Consider the following 22,501-nt stretch of genomic DNA (forward strand, 5'->3'; position numbering starts at 1 on the left):
CTGTCTGTGAAAATATCATGGACAGCTGGAAGACAACCGACAAATGTATGTGTTGGTAAATCAGAGTTGTATTTGAAGACAAACTGTCTGATGTAAACGCCTGGTAAACAAGGAAAGGTCTGAAACTATCCAGACCATAAAGTTAAGCAAAATGACGATTTTAACATAACATTCGGTTAGCACCACTGATTACTTGCAACAAACACATGTTTGTTGTCATCTATAAATGACATTTATTTTGACAATTGACTCTTCTTCGTTGTTTATTGCGTATATTTTCGAGGATTTTTTCACCGCAAGAATTTGTTTGTGCAACGTTACAACGAAACGACGGCGAAAGGGCAAAATTTGACGATACAAGAAAGGTGGCGTGGCAATTAAAGGTCCAATTCCTTTGCCCCACGTTTTTAACAAGTTGGAGTAAACGTTGGTGTAAACATTTTAAGGATGAGTTTGGCACTTCGTTTAACTCGGCTTCCGGTTGTCGTCGTAAACGGTGTTTGCCAGGAATCTTCAACATCCATATTCCACCAGCACAGCTGTTTAGGTAACAGCACAAACGCATTACTACGACGACACTACGTAACTTCAAGGTAAATTAACACGTAAAAGTTAAAAATTATAAACAATTAATACCATAACAATATTTTGTTAAAAACAAATATAGCATTTTATACATATAAACGATTCTAGTCATTTCGATATTCATATGTATGTACGTAGTATGTGCATATATTTTATGTTTAATGATTTCACAATTGCATCTAATATGGTAATAATCGAAATTAATTTTTAGCGATCCTGCAACCAAAAAGTCCCCCTCCACAACACCTGTTCCACCCAAAACCACCCAATTCGATCAGAAAAAGGATAACGATAAGGTAACACCCATCAAAGATGCATTCGACACAACAAAAAGTGGGAAACCCACAACTACATCCCTAACAGAGAATATCACAAAATTGCAACAGGCTGCTGCACCCATAAAAGATGCTGCCAAGCAGGCGGTCATAGCCAAAGCCAAATTGTCACCACAGCAAGTACGTGAAAATGTCAGAGGATATATGTTTACCCGGTTCTTTGACTATGTCAAGAACTATGACAAAGTATTGGAAAAGAATTTTCCCTCAGCCATGAAAGTTTATCGTGTTTTCTTTGATGGAGTAAAGGATTTCTTTGCTGACATGAAGCGCTTTCTAAAAGTTGCGCGCATTGTTAATGCCTCACCGAAAGGCTTGAAAAGTCTGAATCGCCAAGAATTGGAGCTTTACATGCAAATGCCAAGGGATATGGTTAAGGTGGCACCAGCATTAATATTGTCATCATTACCCATGGTGGGTTATGCTGTGTTTCCATTAGTGTAAGTCACAAGGAGAGGCGCATTTTTAAAGAGCATGTACAACTAAATAAATTTCCGTCTATTTCTCCACCTTACCTTAGTGTCATGTATCCCCGCACATTTTTAACCTCCCACTTTTGGACATTGCAACAAAAATCTGAATTTAAGGAATACTATTTTCTGGAACGTCTTACATACAATCGCCCAGTTCTCCGGTGCTTACAGGCCAAATTGAAGAGCATCAAAAGCCATCCCAAATATGAACCATTTGCTCAGGTCTTGGGCCAGTTGGGCAGTGGCACTCATCCCAGTGTGGAACAAATTTTAGATATTAAGGACATTTTTGCAGACACACCTTTTAACTTAATATCGCTGCCAGGAAAACATATCGTAAGTACATATTTAATATATTTCGAAATAAATCATTTAAAATGAGATAAAATATTAGTTTAACCAAAAGTAATATAATGGGCATAGGACAAGGAGGGCATACCTAAAAAATGTATATAGATGCTTAGTGTGCATAAGAGGCATTAGCTGACGAGTTATGCACAGGAAGATGATTTGTCATTTGTCAAAGCCAAATGGATTCAACAACGTTGTACTCAAGGGATAGTGATCTCGAAAAACCTTTACGTAACACCTATCATATCTGAATCATGCAAGGTGTTTGTAACATCTTTTTACCATGGTGTCCTATCTATGTAGCCGGCCAGTACAAGCAGCGAAATTCAGAGTAATCCTTCCAAGTATAGCAGGCGCCTTAAACATCCTCGGTTCACACACCTTACATACATCAATACTTCCTCGTTTTCAGAATACGACAGTCGTTTCTACTGGATAATTGACCCAATACGTATTAGTCCATTCGATAACCCAATCAACAAAGGACTGTTACCTATCGGAATGCTACTCAGCCAAGTTCTCCCAATACAGTTCATGCACATACATATGTTCCCACGACATCCCCGAAGGGACAAGGGAGACTTCTCTCATACTCACGGTTCAAATTGTAAAAATAGTTGGGCTTCTAAACAACAAAACATTTCTCAACAATTTATATGCTGGTGGTGTTTTTTTTAATGAAATGGTTCCATTTGAGCTTTATTAAACGATGAACTATTTTTTTGAATAATCTACTAACATCTCAAACCTCCTATTTTTCAGAAATTGCTGACCAAAATGCATGGCATACCCCGCGGTTGGTTCAAGCGTCACAGTTTATATGAGCATGCTTTCTTCATCCACTACATGGACCTGGCTATATGTCGTGAAGGTGGCGTTCACAATATGCCATTGGAAGCATTGCGTAATGCATGCTATATACGTGGTCTGAATCCAACAAATATGAGCAATGATGACATGATTTCATGGTTACGTGACTGGGTAAAAATCTCCAAAGAAATAAAAGTGGAACATTTAACGCTGTATTTGCATTTGCCAATCTTAATGGCCTATAATCATCCCAACAATTGGCAATTGCGGTATGGCCACAAGGATGCAAAGAAACAAACAAATCAAACAACAAACGAATGATGATCGAATCGAATTGCAATTGCAAAGATTTCAAAATGCATCTAGATAGTCAAGAATGACAAAAAGCTGGTCTGTTATGTTATTTTAATGGTTCCTTTCTTTTATTGGTTTTTTTTTTTAAGTTTTATTGAAGTCCTAAGAAAAATAAAAAATGCTGTTAAATAAAATGGAAAAAAGTGATTTTTTAAAAGATGATGGCTATTTTCTGGACAAAAGAATGATCGAATCTATAAAGCATTTTAAAATGTGTTAGTAGTATCTGCAAAAACTCTAATGGTCTGTTCCAGAACTCCAAGAATCTTGTCATTTTTACTATTTCTTCGATAACATAAAGGGAAAATTGTTGTCGTATTAAAAATTTGTAGATCTTGCAAATTCTGCAACAGAGCATAAATTGTATACAATTTATTTTAAATTTGTGTAGTTTAATTTCTACTGTTGTGGCAGTTTCATATTCCAAATAATGATTTATACATCCACGATTATTGCCTTTTTACTTAACCTATGAATTAATTTAAAATTCACGATTATTCCTCGAGTCCTCCTAAAAGTTGTTTAAAAATCCACGTTGCGGACCCTCTAAAAATTCTTTAAAAATCCACGTTAGAGTCCCTTTAAAAATTTTATAAAAATCCACCTTACCGACCCTCTAAAAATCTTTAAAAATCCACGTTACAGTCCCTCTAAAAATTCTTTAAAAATCCACGTTAGAGTCCCTTTATAAATTTTATAAAAATCCACCTTACCGACCCTCTAAAAATCCTTTAAAAATCCACGTTACAGTCCCTCTAAAAATTCTATAAAAATCCACGGTACAGTCCCTCTAAATAATCTTTAAAAAACCACGGTACAATCCACTTTATAACCCATCTAAAAATTCCTTAAAAATCCAAGTTTACAGTTTCTCTAAAAATTCTTTAAAAATCCACGTTTACAGTTTCTCTAAAAATTCTTTAAAAATCCACGTTTACAGTTTCTCTAAAAATTCTTTAAAAATCCACGTTTACAGTTTCTCTAAAAATTCTTTAAAAATCCACGTTTACAGTTTCTCTAAACATTTTTTAAAAATCCACGTTTACAGTTTCTCTAAAAATTCTTTAAAAATCCACGCTTACAGTTTCTCTAAACATTTTTTAAAAATCCACGTTTACAGTTTCTCTAAAAATTCTTTAAAAATCCACGTTTACAGTTTCTCTAAACATTTTTTAAAAATCCACGTTTACAGTTTCTCTAAAAATTCTTTAAAAATCCACGTTTACAGTTTCTCTAAACATTTTTTAAAAATCCACGTTTACAGTTTCTCTAAAAATTCTTTAAAAATCCACGTTTACAGTTTCTGTAAAAATTCTTTAAAAATCCACGTTTACAGTTTCTCTAAACATTTTTTAAAAATCCACGTTTACAGTTTCTCTAAAAATTCTTTAAAAATCCACGTTTACAGTTTCTCTAAAAATTCTTTAAAAATCCACGTTTACTGATTCTCTAAAAATTCTTTAAAAATCCACGTTTACAGTTTCTCTAAAAATTCTTTAAAAATCCACGTTTACAGTTTCTCTAAAAATTCTTTAAAAATCCACGTTTACAGTTTCTCTACAAATTCTTTAAAAATCCACGTTTACAGTTTCTCTAAAAATTCTTTAAAAATCCACGTTTACAGTTTCTCTAAACATTTTTTAAAAATCCACGTTTACAGTTTATCTAAAAATTCTTTAAAAATCCACGTTTACAGTTTCTCTAAAAATTCTTTAAAAATCCACGTTTACAGTTTCTCTAAACATTTTTTAAAAATCCACGTTTACAGTTTCTCTAAAAATTCTTTAAAAATCCACGTTTACAGTTTATCTAAAAATTCTTTAAAACTCCACGTTTACAGTTTCTCTAAAAATTCTTTAAAAATCCACGTTTACAGTTTCTCTAAAAATTCTTTAAAAATCCACGTTTACAGTTTCTCTAAAAATTCTTTAAAAATCCACGTTTACAGTTTCTCTAAAAATTCTTTAAAAATCCACGTTTACAGTTTCTCTAAAAATTCTTTAAAAATCCACGTTTAAAGTTTCTCTAAAAATTCTTTAAAAATCCACGTTTACAGTTTCTCTAAAAATTCTTTAAAAATCCACGTTTACAGTTTCTCTAAAAATTCTTTAAAAATCCACGTTTACAGTTTCTCTAAAAATTTTTCAAAAATCCTCTTTGGTTACTCCCAAAAATTCTTTAAAATCCATGTTTCTGTTGTTGTTGTAGAAGCGTAGAAACTTATGTATAAGCATAGGTTTCTGGTAAATCTGGTACGAAAGACACAGATGTCCTCTTTGGTTACTCCTAAAAATTCTTCGCTTGTCCTATTTTGTTCCTCCTAAAAATTCTTTAAAAATCCACGCTGCTTGTTTCCTTTTTCCCTCCTAAAAATTTTTTAAAAATACACGCTGCTTGTTTCCTTTTTTCCCTCCTAAAAATTCTTTAAAAATCCACGCTTTTTGTCCTCTTTGGTTCCTCCTAAAAATTCTTTAAAAATCCACGCATTTGTCCTCTTTGGTTCCTCCTAAAAATTGTTTAAAAATCCACGATTTTTGTCCTCTTTGGTTCCTCCTAAAATTGTTTAAAATTCCACGCTTTTTGTCCTCTTTGGTTCCTCCTAAAAATTGTTTAAAAATCCACGCTTTTTGTCCGCTTTGGTTCCTCCTAAAAATTGTTTAAAAATCCACGCTTTTTGGTTCCTCCTAAAAATTGTTTAAAAATCCACGTTTTGTGGTTCCTCCTTAAAATTGTTTAAAAATTCCACGCTTTTTGGTTCCTCCTAAAAATTGTTTAAAAATCCACGCTTTTTGGTTCCTCCTAAAAATTGTTTAAAAATCCACGCTTTTTGGTTCCTCCTAAAAATTGTTTAAAAATCCACGCTTTTTGGTTCCTCCTAAAAATTGTTTAAAAATCCACGATTTTTGTCCTCTTTGGTTCCTCCTAAAATTGTTTAAAATTCCACGCTTTTTGTCCTCTTTGGTTCCTCCTAAAAATTGTTTACAAATCCACGCTTTTTGTCCTCTTTGGTTCCTCCTAAAAAATGTTTAAAAATCCACGCTTTTTGTCCTCTTTGGTTCCTCCTAAAAATTGTTTAAAAATCCACGCTGCTTGTCCTCTTTGGTTCCTCCTAAAAATTGTTTAAAAATCAACGCTGCTTGTTCCCTTTTTCCCTCCTAAAAATTGTTTAAAAATCCACGCTTATTGTCCTCTTTGGTTCCTCCTAAAAATTGTTTAAATATCCACGCATTTTGTCCTCTTTGGTTCCTCCTAAAAATTGTTTAAAAATCAACGCTGCTTGTTCCCTTTTTCCCTCCTAAAAATTGTTTAAAAATCAACACTGCTTGTTCCCTTTTTCCCTCCTAAAAATTGTTTAAAAATCCACGCTTTTTGTCCTCTTTGGTTCCTCCTAAAATTGTTTAAAAATCCACGCTTTTTGTCCTCTTTGGTTCCTCCTAAAATTGTTTAAAAATCCACGCTTTTTGTCCTCTTTGGTTCCTCCTAAAATTGTTTAAAAATCCACGCTTTTTGTCCTCTTTGGTTCCTCCTAAAATTGTTTAAAAATCCACGCTTTTTGTCCTCTTTGGTTCCTCCTAAAAATTGTTTAAAAATCCACGCTTTTTGTCCTCTTTGGTTCCTCCTAAAATTGTTTAAAAATCCACGCTTTTTGTCCTCTTTGGTTCCTCCTAAAAATTGTTTAAAAATCCACGCTTTCTGTCCTCTTTGGTTCCTCCTAAAAATTGTTTAAAAATCCACGCTTTCTGTCCTCTTTGGTTCCTCCTAAAAATTGTTTAAAAATCCACGCTTTTTGTCCTCTTTGGTTCCTCCTAAAAATTGTTTAAAAATCCACGCTTTTTGTCCTCTTTGGTTCCTCCTAAAAATTGTTTAAAAATCCACGCTTTTTGTCCTCTTTGGTTCCTCCTAAAAATTGTTTAAAAATCCACGCTTTTTGTCCTCTTTGGTTCCTCCTAAAAATTCTTTAAAAATCCACGCTTTTTGTCCTCTTTGGTTCCTCCTAAAAATTGTTTAAAAATCCACGCTTTCTGTCCTCTTTGGTTCCTCCTAAAAATTGTTTAAAAATCCACGCTTTCTGTCCTCTTTGGTTCCTTCAAAAAAATTCTTTAAAAATCCACGATTTTTGTCCTCTTTGGTTCCTCCTAAAAATTGTTTAAAAATCCACGCTTTTTGTCCTCTTTGGTTCCTCCTAAAAATTGTTTAAAAATCCACGCTTTTTGTCCTCTTTGGTTCCTCCTAAAAATTGTTTAAAAATCCACGCTTTTTGTCCTCTTTGGTTCCTCCTAAAAATTGTTTAAAAATCCACGCTTTTTGTCCTCTTTGGTTCCTCCTAAAAATTGTTTAAAAATCCACGCTTTTTATCCTCTTTGGTTTCTCCTAAAAATTGTTTAAAAATCCACGCTTTTTGTCCTCTTTGTTTCCTCCTAAAAATTGTTTAAAAATCCACGCTTTTTGTCCTCTTTGGTTCCTCCTAAAAATTGTTTAAAAATCCACGCTATTTGTCCTCTTTGGTTCCTCCTAAAAATTGTTTAAAAATCCACGCTTTTTGTCCTCTATGGTTCCTCCTAAAAATTGTTTAAAAATCCACGCTTTTTGTCCTCTTTGTTTCCTCCTAAAAATTGTTTAAAAATTCACGCATTTTGTCCTCTTTGGTTCCTCCTAAAAATTGTTTAAAAATCCACGTTTTTGTCCTATTTGGTTCCTCCTAAAAATTGTTTAAAAATCCACGCTTATTGTCCTCTTTGGTTCCTCCTAAAAATTGTTTAAAAATCCACGCTTTTTGTCCTCTTTGGTTCCTCCTAAAAATTGTTTAAAAATCCACGCTTTTTGTCCTCTTTGGTTCCTCCTAAAAATTGTTTAAAAATCCACGCTTTTTGTCCTCTTTGGTTCCTCCTAAAAATTGTTTAAAAATCCACGCTTTTTGTCCTCTTTGGTTCCTCCTAAAAATTGTTTAAAAATCCACGCTTTTTGTCCTCTTTGGTTCCTCCTAAAACTTGTTTAAAAATCCACGCATTTTGTCCTCTTTGGTTCCTCCTAAAAATTGTTTAAAAATCCACGCTTTTTGTCCTCTTTGGTTCCTCCTAAAAATTGTTTAAAAATCCACGATTTTTGTCCTATTTGGTTCCTCCTAAAAATTGTTTAAAAATCCACGCTTTTTGTCCTCTTTGGTTCCTCCTAAAAATTGTTTAAAACTCCACACTTTTTGTCCTCTTTGGTTCCTCCTAAAAATTGTTTAAAAATCCACGCTTTTTGTCCTCTTTGGTTCCTCCTAAAAATTGTTTAAAAATCCACGCTTTTTGTCCTCTTTGGTTCCTCCTAAAAATTGTTTAAAAATCCACGCTTTTTGTCCTCTTTGGTTCCTCCTAAAAATTGTTTAAAAATCCACGCTTTTTGTCCTCTTTGGTTCCTCCTAAAAATTGTTTAAAAATCCACGCTTCTGGTCCTCTTTGGTTCCTCCTAAAAATTGTTTAAAAATCCACGCTTTTTGTCTTCTTTGGTTCCTCCTAAAAATTGTTTAAAAATCCACGCCTTTTGTCCTCTATGGTTCCTCCTAAAAATTGTTTAAAAATCCACGCTTTTTGTCCTCTTTGTTTCCTCCTAAAAATTGTTTAAAAAGTCACGCATTTTGTCCTCTTTGGTTCCTCCTAAAAATTGTTTAAAAATCCACGCATTTTGTCCTCTTTGGTTCCTCCTAAAAATTTTTTAAAAATCCACGCCTTTTGTCCTCTTTGGTTCCTCCTAAAAATTGTTTAAAAATCCACGCTTTTTGTCTTCTTTGGTTCCTCCTAAAAATTGTTTAAAAATCCACGCTGCTTGTCCTCTTTGGTTCTTCCTAAAAATTGTTTAAAAATCCACGCTGCTTGTCCTCTTTGGTTCTTCCTAAAAATTGTTTAAAAATCCACGATTTTTGTCCTCTTTGGTTCCTCCTAAAAATTGTTTAAAAATCCACGCTTCTGGTCCTCTTTGGTTCCTCCTAAAAATTGTTTAAAAATCCACGCTATTTGTCCTCTTTGGTTCCTCCTAAAAATTGTTTAAAAATCCACGTTTTTTGTCCTCTTTGGTTCCTCCTAAAAATTGTTTAAAAATCCACGCTTTTTGTCCTCTTTGTTTCCTCCTAAAAATTGTTTAAAAATCCACGCTTTTTGTCATCTATGCTTCCTCCTAAAAATTGTTTAAAAATCCACGCTTTTTGTCCTCTTTGTTTCCTCCTAAAAATTGTTTAAAAATCCACGCTTTTTGTCATCTATGCTTCCTCCTAAAAATTGTTTAAAAATCCACGCTTTTTGTCCTCTTTGTTTCCTCCTAAAAATTGTTTAAAAAATTCACGCATTTTGTCCTCTTTGGTTCCTCCTAAAAATTGTTTAAAAATCCACGCATTTTGTCCTCTTTTCCTCCTAAAAATTGTTTAAAAATCCACGCTTTTTGTCCTCTTTGGTTCCTCCTAAAAATTGTTTAAAAATCCACGCTTTTTGTCATCTTTGGTTCCACCTAAAAATTGTTTAAAAATCCACGCTTTTTATCCTCTTTGGTTCTTCCTAAAAATTGTTTAAAAATCCACGCTTTTTGTCATCTTTGGTTCCTCCTAAAAATTCTTTAAAAATCCACGTTGCTTGTCCTATTTGGTTCCTCCTAAAAATTCTTTAAAAATCCACGTTTATTGTCCTCGGAAAAATTCTTTAAAAATCCACGTTTATTGTCCTCCGAAAAATTCTTTAAAAATCCACGTTTATTGTCCTCCGAAAAATTCTTTAAAAATCCACGTTTATTGTCCTCGGAAAAATTCTTTAAAAATCCACGTTTATTGTCCTCCGAAAAATTCCCTAAAAATCCACGTTTATTGTCCACTTTAGATACCTACTCCTAAAAATAAACTAATTAATCTAAGTTTATTACACTTTTTGGGTACTCCAATCGCATACAAATTGTCCTCTTTGGAACCTCTTAATTTTTTAAATACTTGTCGGTATATTGCCCACTTTGAGCCCTTCTAAAAATTATCGTATATTATCCACTTTATTCTCGTTTCTAAAATAATCGTTAACATTTTCCCACAACAAATTTTTTAAAAACGGCTCATTTATTAGCCCCAAGACATTTGAAAATTACAAAACAAAAGCAAACTTGTTATTTTCTTAGAAAATAGTGTTGATGTTTTTTTCAATATTGTGTGTTTTTTATTATTTTCTTTCTTTATGGTCTTTAAAGAAAAAAACGTACTAAATAACTATTCAGAACATGGTGTGTGTGTCAAAAGTAAATATGATTATCAGATTTACTTCTTGGCAGCGCCCTTCTTGATGCCCTTAGACTTCAATTCGCGAATGCGGTCACGTCTGTCCTTCTTGATTTTGCGTACGGTACCATCTTCCTTGGTACGCTTCTTCAAGGCGTTGAAGGCAACGGTCAACAACTTGTTGCGTTGACGCTTGGCATAACGCAATTTGAAACGATCGAAATCGTTCAATTGGGAACGCTAAAAATAGAAAGAATACACAAAAATTGTTAGCCATAAATAGACCACACGCTAGGTCAACAACGATAGATAATGAAGTACGGGTTTCAGTTAATAAAATAAAATTAGCTTCATGTATGTATCAGCCGGCAATTCCTATCAAGAACTTTCATTATCATCATGTTGAGTGATTGGTTTCATAAATAATTGATGTTGGGAAGAAGTTCAATCCCACCTTTGATGGTTACATACCTAAAAAAGAGAAGAAACAAAACAAAAATTAGTAAATAAAACCAACAATCATAAATCCAACAAGTTATGATAATGAATGTTTTCAGTTAAAAATGAAAATTAGCTTCATGTATGTATCAGCCGGCAATTCCTATCAAGAACTTTCATTATCATCATGTTGAACGTAGGTAGAGAGTGTAAATAAAATCACGTTTATATACACATTTCATTTTGTACATACCTTGCAAATGTTTTGAGCCTTAGTGGACCATGGACTGACTTTCCATTGGGCCTTCATGTCACTTTCTGTCCATGCCTTGCGGACAATACGTGTGGGGGCAGTGAAGGGGAACTTGATGCGGTACTTGGTCAAGTGCAGATTGTTCAATCTGTATTCTTGGCGGGGTACACCGGTCAAGGGACCATCAACGAGAACCTAAAACAAGGAAAAGGAGTTCATGAATACCAACAACATTTCCAAAATAGCGTATATACACACTCTGGCTTCGTTGCATTGTTTATTTGTAGTCTCTCAGTAATTATGGTTAAGTAGCTTCAGTTATGTATCAGTTGGCACTTCCTATCAAGAAGCCAATAATCATCATGATCACAAATAAACAACAACAAAGCCGCTTTAGGATTGATTCGTTCAACTTACCCTGTTTTGGTCAATCACGTCGACAATGGCGACGAGACGTCCCTTCAAGGGACCAGCCGAGCATTTCGCAATGCGACCAGTTTGTACAAATCTTTGGAAGGGCTAAAAATGAAAATAAAAAACACATTATTATATTTTCTTCAATCTCAAAAGCATTTGATCTTCACATTTTAAAATGTTGTGGAATATATGGCTTTCAAGTCCCCGAAATCTGCAGCAAACACGTTGTTCATGCACACCACACACATTCTGAAGAGGTTCTTCTTGACACATTGTCAGCTGTCAAAACGAGTCGAGCACACCGCACAATTATTTGTTTTTCACATATTTTAACGCTTTATTAGCACAATTTTCACATAAAACATTTCTCTATGGATTTTTCATACATTTTACAAGGACTTGAAACATTTTTCCACACATTTTCATAAATTTCGATGAAGAAAAAAATTGAAAACATTTCTTACCATGACTGCTAACCGGAAAGAAAGAAATGTAAAAGAGCGAGAGCAAAAGAAAACGCCATCTTCCACAATTTTTCTAGCAGTTTTTTAGTAATAGATTTCGAGAATGGCCGAGTTTACACAGAGTATGTGGACAGAGTTGTATTTTTTTAAATGTTTGCTCTGTTCCAGAACCTGCAAGAAGCTACTATTTTTTACTACGATAACATTTTTTCCTTTATGTTATCGAAAAAAATAGTAAAAATTAGTAGATTCTTGCAGTACTGGAACAGACCAGTTATCACTTCGAATGTGAAAAAATGTGGAAGAATTGTTTTTGGAATTTTCATGTAGTGCCAAAATATTTGTAAATTTGTTTATTTATTGGGGGTTATCATGAATGAAATTTTCCCGTGAGATTTGTTTTTCTGCCGTTGCAACTTAAGGGAGAAAGTGAAAAAATTCACGGGGAATTAACTTTCATGATAACCGTCATTATTAATTTATTTGCTTTGCAATTGAAGTCATATCACAATATTGGGGCCATGACACAATTACCCAGGTAGTGGCATCATAAAATTTTGAATATGTTATGTCAAAACTTTCTTTATGTTGTTGGGGAAATTACAACAAAAATATTTTTTTTATTAAGGGATTTGACTTTTCATATTCGATCAGCTGGTGTGATACCACTACCTGGTAGTTCTGCCATGATTGGGGCCAATTAATATAATTACAAAGAATCCACCTAAATACCATAGCTACTCCTAAGGTAGGAAAACAGTGGATTTTTCTTGCTTGTGTGGCTTCATTTCGGGTAAAGGAGTAAAGAACGGCTAAGACGAAATTGAATTAAAATGCTTGTTTTGATTTACATATTCTTTTACTAGAGCAAAGCGAAAAAAGCAAGAAACGAACTGATTGAACTTCTGCACCTTAAAGGTAGAAACACAATGAAATACGCCGCTTTTTTCACGCTCAGTTTCATGTAAAAGATTAAAGGCCAAGTACTACCTAATTCAAATGCTGCCTAATTCATTTGAATTAGGTAGTACTTGGCCTTTAGTCTTATACATGAAACAGAGCGTGAAAAAGCGGCGTATTTTATTGTATTTCTACCTTAAAGGTTAAAATACAATGAAATTTCTTGCTTGCTTCACACTCCATTTTATGTAACCCTGCGTTTACAAATGACAGGACAGTTGACTTCATGTATTGATTGTCAAAATCCCAAAACTTGCCTGTGTGACGTAGGCGTCCAGACAACTACAAAAACAGTTGTAAAATTATGAATGAAAATAATCGATTTCATTTTGTTTTCCTTTCACATATTTTGTTTTTGTTCATGTTCTTTTGTTTTTAACACATTTCAATTATTATCTCACACATATTTACAAAAAATGTCAAAAATTTGTTAACCAGGCTGTCTTTGAAAAAATGATGGACAGCTAGAGGACAGTCGACAAATGTACGTATGAGTTAGTAAATCATAGTTGTATTTGAAGACAAACTGCCTGGTGTAAACGCCTAGTAAAATAAAAAAGTCCAGGTACTACCTAATTCAAAGGCGATTCTGACTTCTTTTATTCTTTTACACAAATCCAGCGTGAATTTCTTATTATATGCCGCTTATACCCCGGCTTTCAAATGTCAAATCCATAGCGCAAACGTCAAATAAAACCTCATGAAGTAGATTAACCCGGCAAAAAACTCTAGTGTAACCGTACTATTACTTCACGCTAAATTTTATGTAAAAGAATAAAGGGGAGGTATTACCTAATTAAAATGCGATTCTTCATTTCTTTATTCTTATACATCTATTGAGGCTTGGATAAGCGTGAATTTCTCATTCTGTTCGCAACTTAAAGGTAGAAACACAATCAGTCTGTTGCTTGCTTTGCTCCAGTAAAAGAATAAATGAAAAAAGCAACCTAATTCAAATTCGTCTTGGCCATTCTTTATGAAGCCACGCAAACAAGAAGATCCATTGTGTTCCTACCTTAAAGGCCTGGGTACATAAGCTGACTGGCCTGGTTGCCTTGCTTTCCTGCTTCAATTCTGACATAACAAAAATAAAAAATAAAGAAGAAAAGGGCAACCTTGTTCGAAATTGGCTCGGCCTTCTGTATTCTCTTATTTTATGTTATGTCAGAAATGAAGCAGGAAAGCAAGGTAACCGGGTGAAGCAGCAAATGTACCCTGGCCTTAAGGTAGAAACACAATGAAATACGCCGCTTTATTACGCACAGTTTCATGTAAAAGACTAAAGTCCTTGGTCACACTAGAGTGTTTCATTAAAACAATTTCATGAAAACAAGGGTTCCTAGGTCGAGTTTCACAGTAGAGTGGTATCATAAAGTTGCTGTAGTGGGAAACTCGATCTATAAATACCTAAAAGTTTCAATGAAGCCACTCTAGTGTGAACTTCGACATAGGCAAAGTACTACCTAATTCAAATTAATTAGGCAGCATTTTTTAAGGTAGTACTTGGCCTTTAATCTTTGACATGAAAATGAGTGTGAAAAAAGCGGCGTATTTCATTCTGTTCACACCTTTAAAGATGAAACTCATAGAAAAAATGGACGATTTTTATGAACTGAGCGTTTCATCCGCGGATGCAGTTTAATCACTAGAACAATTGCCGCTGGAGTACATTTTTCCTATGAATTTTACAAAAGAGCGCGCAGCTAGGATGCACTCCATTTTGCTTCCACGGCACACAGCTAGGATGCACTCCATTTTCGATCCAAATCACAGCCTTTGATGTAATGTTTTGGACTGAATTTAAATGCAGTCTAAAGATGCTATAAAATGCAAGCCATTCCAAATATCCCAAAATAAATAAAATACATTACTTATTCGTGCAAACAAGAATATTAACTTTATTACACTAATGTTTGGTTTACATTCGGCGTCTTTTCGTGATTTCGGGCGCAATCAAGCAAAAATTATCATAATTTCGCATACATAAATGAAATCATCTCATTTCGTGTTTTCAGCGAAATCGACATCGAAATCACAGTACACATGATATACAACCCTGTTTTGCCTGAAAAAGTACCAAAAGTTGCAACACTTTTCACGTATCACAATAAGCAAGGTAGATGGTCAATTGCTGTAACAAAAAATTTTAGTATCAAAATTTGTAAACAAAGTGAAAAAAATTAAATTACTTTGTTACAACGCTATTTTTCATTGTGTTCTCGTACTTTTTAAATGATAATGTTAGAAAAAAGAGCGAATTGTCAAAAATTGCTTCCCCATACAAATTTCTTAAAATATATGGGAACGGAAAAATTACGGAAATTGGAAAAACTGCAGCAAATCAACGTATCAGCTATCGTATTTAGATGATAATGAACATGTTGCTAGTTTCTACTATGCCAAAATTGTATGGAGAAAACAGGAGAATATTGTTTTATTCGGCGCTATTTTTGTTTAAAGAGAATTGCAAGTCTTGCTAGACTTCGGAGTACGGGAACGAATTTTTAGCACTAAACGGGAAAACTGCTGCAAGTTCTGAACACAACTTTTGTCTATCAAAATGTATTATTATGAGCTTTGTTCCTTTACTTTTTTAATGGTAAGGGTGGTAAAAGAGAAAAGTGTCAAAATTGCTCTCTCATGAACATTTTTACCAGAAAAGTAAAGGAACGGAAAAATGGTAGATCTGGCGGCAATGTCAAAAAGAAACATAAAAAATCGATTTTCGTCTTTTATTTCACAGTTTTTAATTTAGTTTTGTCAGCGTTCGACCTTTTCTTCTGTTTTTCGTCCAGTTTCGTCGTTTATCGTCAAACAAAAGTCGAAAAATCAGTTCTGCCATTTTTTAACTGCGGAAATTTTGCTGGTAGCCCGTGGTAGAAGAGAAAGCCATTTTCGCTCTCTCGCCACTCTCACTCTCTTAAAAATTGCTTCCAGTTTTGCCACTTTTCGGGGTTAAGGAACGCTTTGCAGGTTAAAAATGGTAAGAAATGGTAAAAATGGTAACCTCAGGTAAGTAAAGGAACACAGCAATGATTTCGCATACATAAATGAAATCATCTCATTTCGTGTTTTCAGCAAAATCAACATCGAAATCACAGTACACATGATATACAACCCTATTTTTGCCTGAAAAAGTACCAAAAGTTGCAACACTTTTCACGTATCACAATAAACAAGGTAGATGGTCAATTGCTGCAACAAAAAATTTTAGTATCAAAATTTGTAAACAAAGTGAAAAAAATTAAATTATTTTGTTATAATGCTATTTTTCATTGTGTTCTCGTACTTTTTAAATGGTAATGTTAGAAAAAGGAGCGAATTGTCAAAAATTGCTTCCCCATACAAATTTATTAAAAAATATGGGAACGGAAAAATTACGGAAATTGCAAAAAATACAGCAAATCAACGTATCAGCTATCGTATTTAGATGATAATGAACATGTTGCTAGTTTCTACTAAGCCAAAATTGTACGGTAAAAAACAGGAGAATTGGGTGATATTCGGCGCTGTTTTTGTTTAAAGAGAAGTGCAAGTCTTGCTAAACTTCGAAGTACGGGAACGCATTTTTAGCACTAAACGGGAAAACTGCTGCAAGTTCTGAACACAACTTTTATCTAACAAAATGTATTATTAATACGATATATAGATAATTAAACGATAATTTTCGAAATAAAGTTGTAAAGTTCTATATTGCCGTATATTTTTGATACTAATTCAATTTACAACAACTTGTTTTGAAAATTCATGTTCAATCAGCTGCGCATATGCATCTACCTTGATCATTGTGATATTTTGAAAACAACAAAAAAATAAGTGTAAACACCGGGATATATTTCAGGATTTCGTGAAATCCAGTGGATTTTAGAGCGCAAGTGTAAACTTGGCATAATACAAATTATAAAAACTCTCCATTAAATTTGATCATAACTGAGTTTACTTCCTCTGCTCTGCTTATTTTTATTATGTCAGAAATGAAGCAGAAAAGCAAGGCAACCAGGTAAGGCAGCTTATGTACGCAGGCCTTAACTCCACTTCAAAAATAATTTGCGTCTCGTGAATTACAGCAATGTTCGTATCTTTATGCTAATGCCAAGTTTACACTTGCGCTCCAAAATCCACTGGATTTCACGAAATCCTGAAATACACCCCGGTGTTTACACTTATTTTTTGTTGATTTCAAACATATCACAATGATCAAGGTAGATGCATATGCGCAGCTGATCGAACATAATTTTCAAAACAAGTTATTGTAAATTGAATTAAACATCAAAAATATACGACAATATAGAACTTTACAACTTTATTTCGAAAATTATCGTAAAATTATCAATATATCGTATTAATTGTGTATAGTACCAAAAAATAAAATAAATAATGATTTTATCGTTGAGACATCATAATAATAAATTTTGATAGATAAAAGTTGTGCTCAGAACCTGCAAAATATTAGTACTTGCAGTAGTTTTCCCGTTTAGTGTTAAAAATGCGTTCCCGTACACCGAAATCTAGCAAGACTTGCACTTCTCTTTAAACAAAAATAGCGCCGAATAACACCCTCTTCTCCTGTTTTCTGCCATAAAATTTTGGCCTAGTAGAAACTAGCAGCAAGCATGTTCATTGGTATCTAATATTATAACTGATACCCTGATTTTGACATTTCTGCTGGAGTTTTTGCAATTTCCGTCCGTTTCCGTTCCCGTATTTTTTAGGAAATTTGTATGGGGAAGCAATTTTTGACAATTCGCTCCATTTTCTAAAATTACCATTAAAAAAGTACGGGAATACATGAAAAATAGCATTGTAACAAAATAATTTAATATTTTTTCACATTGTTTACAAATTTTGATACTAACATTTTTTGTTGCAGCAATTCGCACATCTACCTTGTTTATTATCATACGTGAAAAGTGTTGCAACTTTTGGTACTTTTTTAGGCAAAAGCAAGGTTGTATATCATGTGTACTGTGATTTCGATGTTGATTTCGCTGAAATCACGAAATGAGATGATTTCATTTTTGTACGCAAAATCATGATAAATTTTGCTTGATTTCGCGCGAAATCACGAAACGCCTACGAAATCACGAAACGAAGCCCAATGTAAACCAAGCATAAGTTTACATTTACGAAATCCACTCGATTTCAACCGTCAATTCCATAGCACAAACGTCAAATGAAATCTCATCTGGATTTCATTTGACGTTTAACCTATAGATTTGACAGTTGAAATCGAGTGGATTTCGTAAATGTAAACCAAGCATTAGTTTGTATTTCTTTACTTTTTTAAACAAATTCTTATAATTTTAGACACTCTTTCTTGTGTTTAGAAGAAACTGCGACTGTAGGGATCAAACAATTGGCTTGCTTGGCTAGGGATCTATAAGCGATTGCTTCTAAAATGTATCGAGCCGAGTGCATTTTTCATAGTTCCGTGTGGACTGCATCAAAAGATGTATTGAAATCATAACTCTGCATTGCACTACTTCCAAACTTTTTTGCTGGGAAAACTTTATTCAAACCATGGTACAAATCAGAGCTCCGAAATACTCGCTCGAATTCTACTCGCGAGTGAAATTCGAGCGAGTTCGAGCGGGAGTACTCGCGCGAGTAGAAAAAATAAAACGAGTATACTCTATTTTTACTCGTCACTCGCGAAGCATATTTCAGACTTCCTCGTTTCTACTCGCGAGTGAAATGTGTTTGCGAGTACGAGTACATGAAGAGTACGAGTTTTGCAAGAAAAAACGAGTGGGAGTAAAAATGCTCGAAATAGAATACGAGTTTACTCGAAGAATAAAATCGAGTAAAAAGGAATTGATACATTTTTGGAAATATTTTTGTATAGTGTTGGTGGTAAGTTAATGGGGGGCAAGTTGAGGGCGGGGAAGTTGAGGGAGGGGAAGTTGAGTGGTGCAAGTTGAGGGGGGGGGGAGTTGAGGGGGGGCAAGTTGTGGGGTGGGGGGGGCAAATTGAGGTGGTGGGGGCAAGTTGAGGGGGGCAAGTTGATGGCGTGGAAGTTGAGGGGGGGGCAAGTTGAGGGGGGGGGGGGGCAAGTTGGGGGGGGGGTGGGGAGTTGAGGGCGGTTAAGTTGAGGGGGGGGAGTTGAGGGGGCAAATTGAGGGAGGGGAAGTTGAGGGGGGGCAAGTTGAGGGGGGGCAAGTTGAGGGCGGGGAAGTTGAGGGTGGGCAAGTTGAGGGGGGGCAAGTTGAGGGGGGGGGAGTTGAGGGGGCAAATTGAGGTGGTGGGGGCAAGTTGAGGGGGGTTAAGTTGAGGGGGGGGGAAAGTTGAGGGGTGCAAATTGAGGTGGTGGGAGGGGAACTCAACTTGCCCCCCCTCAACTTCCCCTCCCTCAACTTGCCCCCCTCAACTTCCCCTCCCTCAACTTCCCCGCCCTCAACTTGCCCCCCTCAACTTGCCCACCCTCAACTTCCCCGCCCTCAACTTGCCCCCTCAACTTGCTCCCCCTCTACTTGCCCACCCTCTACTTGCCCCCCCCTCAACTTGCCCCCCCCCCTCAACTTGCCCCCCACCCACTAAACTTCCCCCCATAAATTTCCCACCAGCATTACACAAAAATTTTTCCAAAAATATATCAATTCATTTTTACTCGATTTTACTCTTCGAGTGAACTCGTACTCTATTCCGTGTATTTTCACTTCCACTCTTATTTTTAAACCCCGAGTACTCGCGAGTGCTCTCAAATAAAACAAAAGAGTGGAGAGTAAACTTCTTTTAAAACTCGCACTCTTCGATTACTCCCACTCGCTGGTACTTTTCACACGCGAGTAAAAACGAGCAAATCGGACTTTTTACTCCCACTCTTCGAGTACTCCCACTCGCGAGTACTTTTCACTCGCGAGTAAAAACGAGCAAATCGGAGCTCTGGTACAAATACACAGGTAGCCGCATCGGCAATTGTTGGTAACATAAGATGTCAAAATTTGACATCAATTCAATGCAATTGACACATTATGTTACCATCAGCTGGCTTGATAATGCTACCTGTATTATTGTACCATGATTCAAACGTTGCATGGTACAATAATACAGGTAGCATTATCATGCCAGCTGATGGTAACATAATGTGTCAATTGCATTGAATTGATGTCAAATTTTGACATCTTATGTTGCCAACAATTGCCGATGCTGCTACCTGTGTATTTGTACCATGAAACGTTGGATGCATGGCACAATAATACAGGTACAACGGCAAAAACTGCTGATTTCCACACTGGTTGTCAAAATTCATTATTGTGAATAAAATTATATACAAAAGGTAAACAAGCAATTCACAATAAAGGTAGAAACACAATGACTTTAGTTGCTTGCTTCACGCTCAATTTTAAGTAATTGAATAAAGGCCAGGTAATACCTAATTCAAGTGCGATTTTGGATATCTCTATTCCATTGCACAAATTCAGGCTTGGATAAGCGTGAATTTGTCATTGTGTTCTCACTTTAACGCGTTATTGTGAACAAATGCTGACGTTTGGTGTGGTAAATGTCCGATTATTGTTATCGATGTAACACCTTCTTATTCCGCCATGCTTGGATATGTTTTCAGCTTTATTGATACTTTTCATTCATAGTTTTTCGTTTAAATTTTAACGATTTTTATCGGTAACTCAAAAAATGAGTTACAGAATTCCACTACTGGCATACGTACATAGATGTGTCTACATATAGTCCCAATTTACATTAGGCGAGTTTACTTGCGGCAATTGTCAGTTTGTAGGTGAGAGAGGCTGCTGAGAGGCAAAGGGTTACCATATGCCTCACCTCCCTCTCCTACAATATGACAATTGCCGCAAGTAAACTCGCCCAATGTAAATTGGGACTTATATACTGAAATGAACAATTATGGCCCATTATTAAGGTAGATATACAATCAGTCTGTTGCTTGTTTTGCTTTGCTTTGCAAAAAGCAACCTCATTCAAATTCGTCTTTGTCGCTCTTTTTTCTTTTACCCGAAATGAAGCCACGCAAGTAAGAAAAATTCATTGTATTTCTACAGTTCAATTATTAGCTCTGTTCCAGAACTAAAAAGTTTTTACAATTTTTACCACTTTTACACATTTTGCGTTCCCGTACACAAAATTTATATGAAAATCGTTTACGACTTTTACAACTTTTACGACTTTTACCACTTTATAAAGTACGGGAACAGGCCAATTATCTCACACATTCTTACAAAAATGTCATTGTTTTTTCAACATGTAATAGGGTCTACTAATGAAATTTGAAACTTCGAAATTTGCTACGTCGATGATTTTTAAATGGTTTTATGCCAAGTTTATACTTGCGCTCCAAAATCCACTGGATTTCACGAAATCCTGAAATACACCCCGGTGTTTACACTTATTTTTTTTGTTGATTTCGAACATATCACAATAATCAAGGTAGATGCATATGCGCAGCTGATCGAACATGAATTTTCAAAACAAGTTGTTGTATATTTAATTAGTCATCAAAAATATACGACAATATAGAACTTTGCAACTTTATTTCGAAAATTATCGTACAATTATCTATATATCGTATAAATTGTGTATAGTACTAACAAATGAAAAAATACAAAATGATTTTATCGTTGAGACATAATAATAAATTTTGATAGATAAAATTTGTGTTCAGAACTTGCAAAATATTAATACTTGCAGCAGTTTTCCCGTTTTGTGCTAAAAATGTGTTACCGTATTCCGAAATCTAGCAAGATTTGCACTTTTCTTTGAACAAAAATAGCGGCGAATAATACCGTATTATCCTGTTTTTGGCAATACAATTTTGGCTTAGTATAAACTAGCAGCATGTTAATTGGTATCTAGATACGATAGCTGATACGTTGATTTTGACATTTCTGCTGCAGTTTTTGCAATTTCCGTCATTTTTTCGTTCCCGTATTTTTTAAGAAAATGACAATTCTCTTTTTTTTCTAGCACTACCATTAAAAAAGTACGATGACACAATGAAAAATAGCATTGTAACAAAGTAATTTAATATTTCTCTCACATTGTTTACAAATTTTGATACAAAATTTTTTTTGTTGCAGCAATTGACCATCTACCTTGTTTATTGTGATACGTGAAAAGTGTTGCAACTTTTGGTACTTTTTTAGGCAAAAACAGGGTTGTATATCATGTGTACTGTGATTTCGATGTTGATTTCGCTGAAATCACGAAATGAGATGATTTCATTTTTGTATGCGAAATCTTGATAAATTTTGCATGATTCCGCCCAAAATCACGAAACGCCTTCGAAATCACGAAAAGACGCCGAATGTAAACTAAACATTATTTAGCTCACCCCGTTTGTTTTTTTATTTATTATTATTTATTCTTGGGTCAAATTTAGTAATTCAAATTTCACCCTCTTCCTGTCAACCGATTAATCTGAAATTTTGTATACACTTTGGATTTTGGTGACAATACAATTATATTTATTCATTATCATTATAAATTCAAGATGGCGGCCGCTACAAAATGGCGGATAACGTAGGTTTTATCAATCCCATCAATATGGGTATCAAATGAAAGGGCTCAACAACAATATACCATAAAAAATTTAAATCCAAGATGGCGGCCGCTACAAAATGGCGGATAACGTAGGTTTTATCAATCCCATCAATATGGGTATTAAATGAAAGTGCTCAGCAAGCAGAATACAATATACTATAAAAATTGAAATCCAAGATGGCGGCCGCTACAAAATGGCGGATAACGTAGGTTTTATCAATCCCATCAATATGGGTATCAAATGAAAGGGCTCAACAAGCAGAATTAAAAAATTGAAATCCAAGATGGCGGCCGCTACAAAATGGTGGATAACGTAGGTT

At 34.8% G+C, this 22,501-nt stretch overlaps 2 protein-coding genes across 2 annotated transcripts; one reads left to right on the forward strand and one right to left on the reverse strand.

Annotated features, from left to right (window-relative positions):
* Positions 1-204: 204 nt before the first annotated feature.
* Positions 205-3,051, forward strand: LOC141403342 (LETM1 domain-containing protein 1). The gene is made up of 4 exons (XM_073985609.1): positions 205-593; positions 797-1,360; positions 1,441-1,729; positions 2,507-3,051. Exons 1-4 carry the CDS (start codon positions 448-450, stop codon positions 2,873-2,875), a joined length of 1,368 nt encoding a protein of 455 aa, XP_073841710.1. The 5' UTR covers positions 205-447; the 3' UTR covers positions 2,876-3,051.
* A 7,003-nt stretch (positions 3,052-10,054) lies between these two features.
* On the reverse strand, positions 10,055-11,782 carry RpL14 (ribosomal protein L14). Its single transcript, XM_073987606.1, has 4 exons — positions 11,709-11,782; positions 11,245-11,346; positions 10,828-11,022; positions 10,055-10,376 (listed from the first exon to the last, which is right to left on the reverse strand). Exons 1-4 carry the CDS (start codon positions 11,709-11,711, stop codon positions 10,176-10,178), a joined length of 501 nt encoding a protein of 166 aa, XP_073843707.1. The 5' UTR covers positions 11,712-11,782; the 3' UTR covers positions 10,055-10,175.
* Positions 11,783-22,501: the final 10,719 nt, after the last annotated feature.

This window comes from Musca autumnalis, unplaced genomic scaffold (genome assembly GCF_047663935.1).
Source record: "Musca autumnalis isolate F117 unplaced genomic scaffold, ASM4766393v1 scaffold_4, whole genome shotgun sequence".
NCBI lineage: Eukaryota > Metazoa > Arthropoda > Insecta > Diptera > Muscidae > Musca > Musca autumnalis.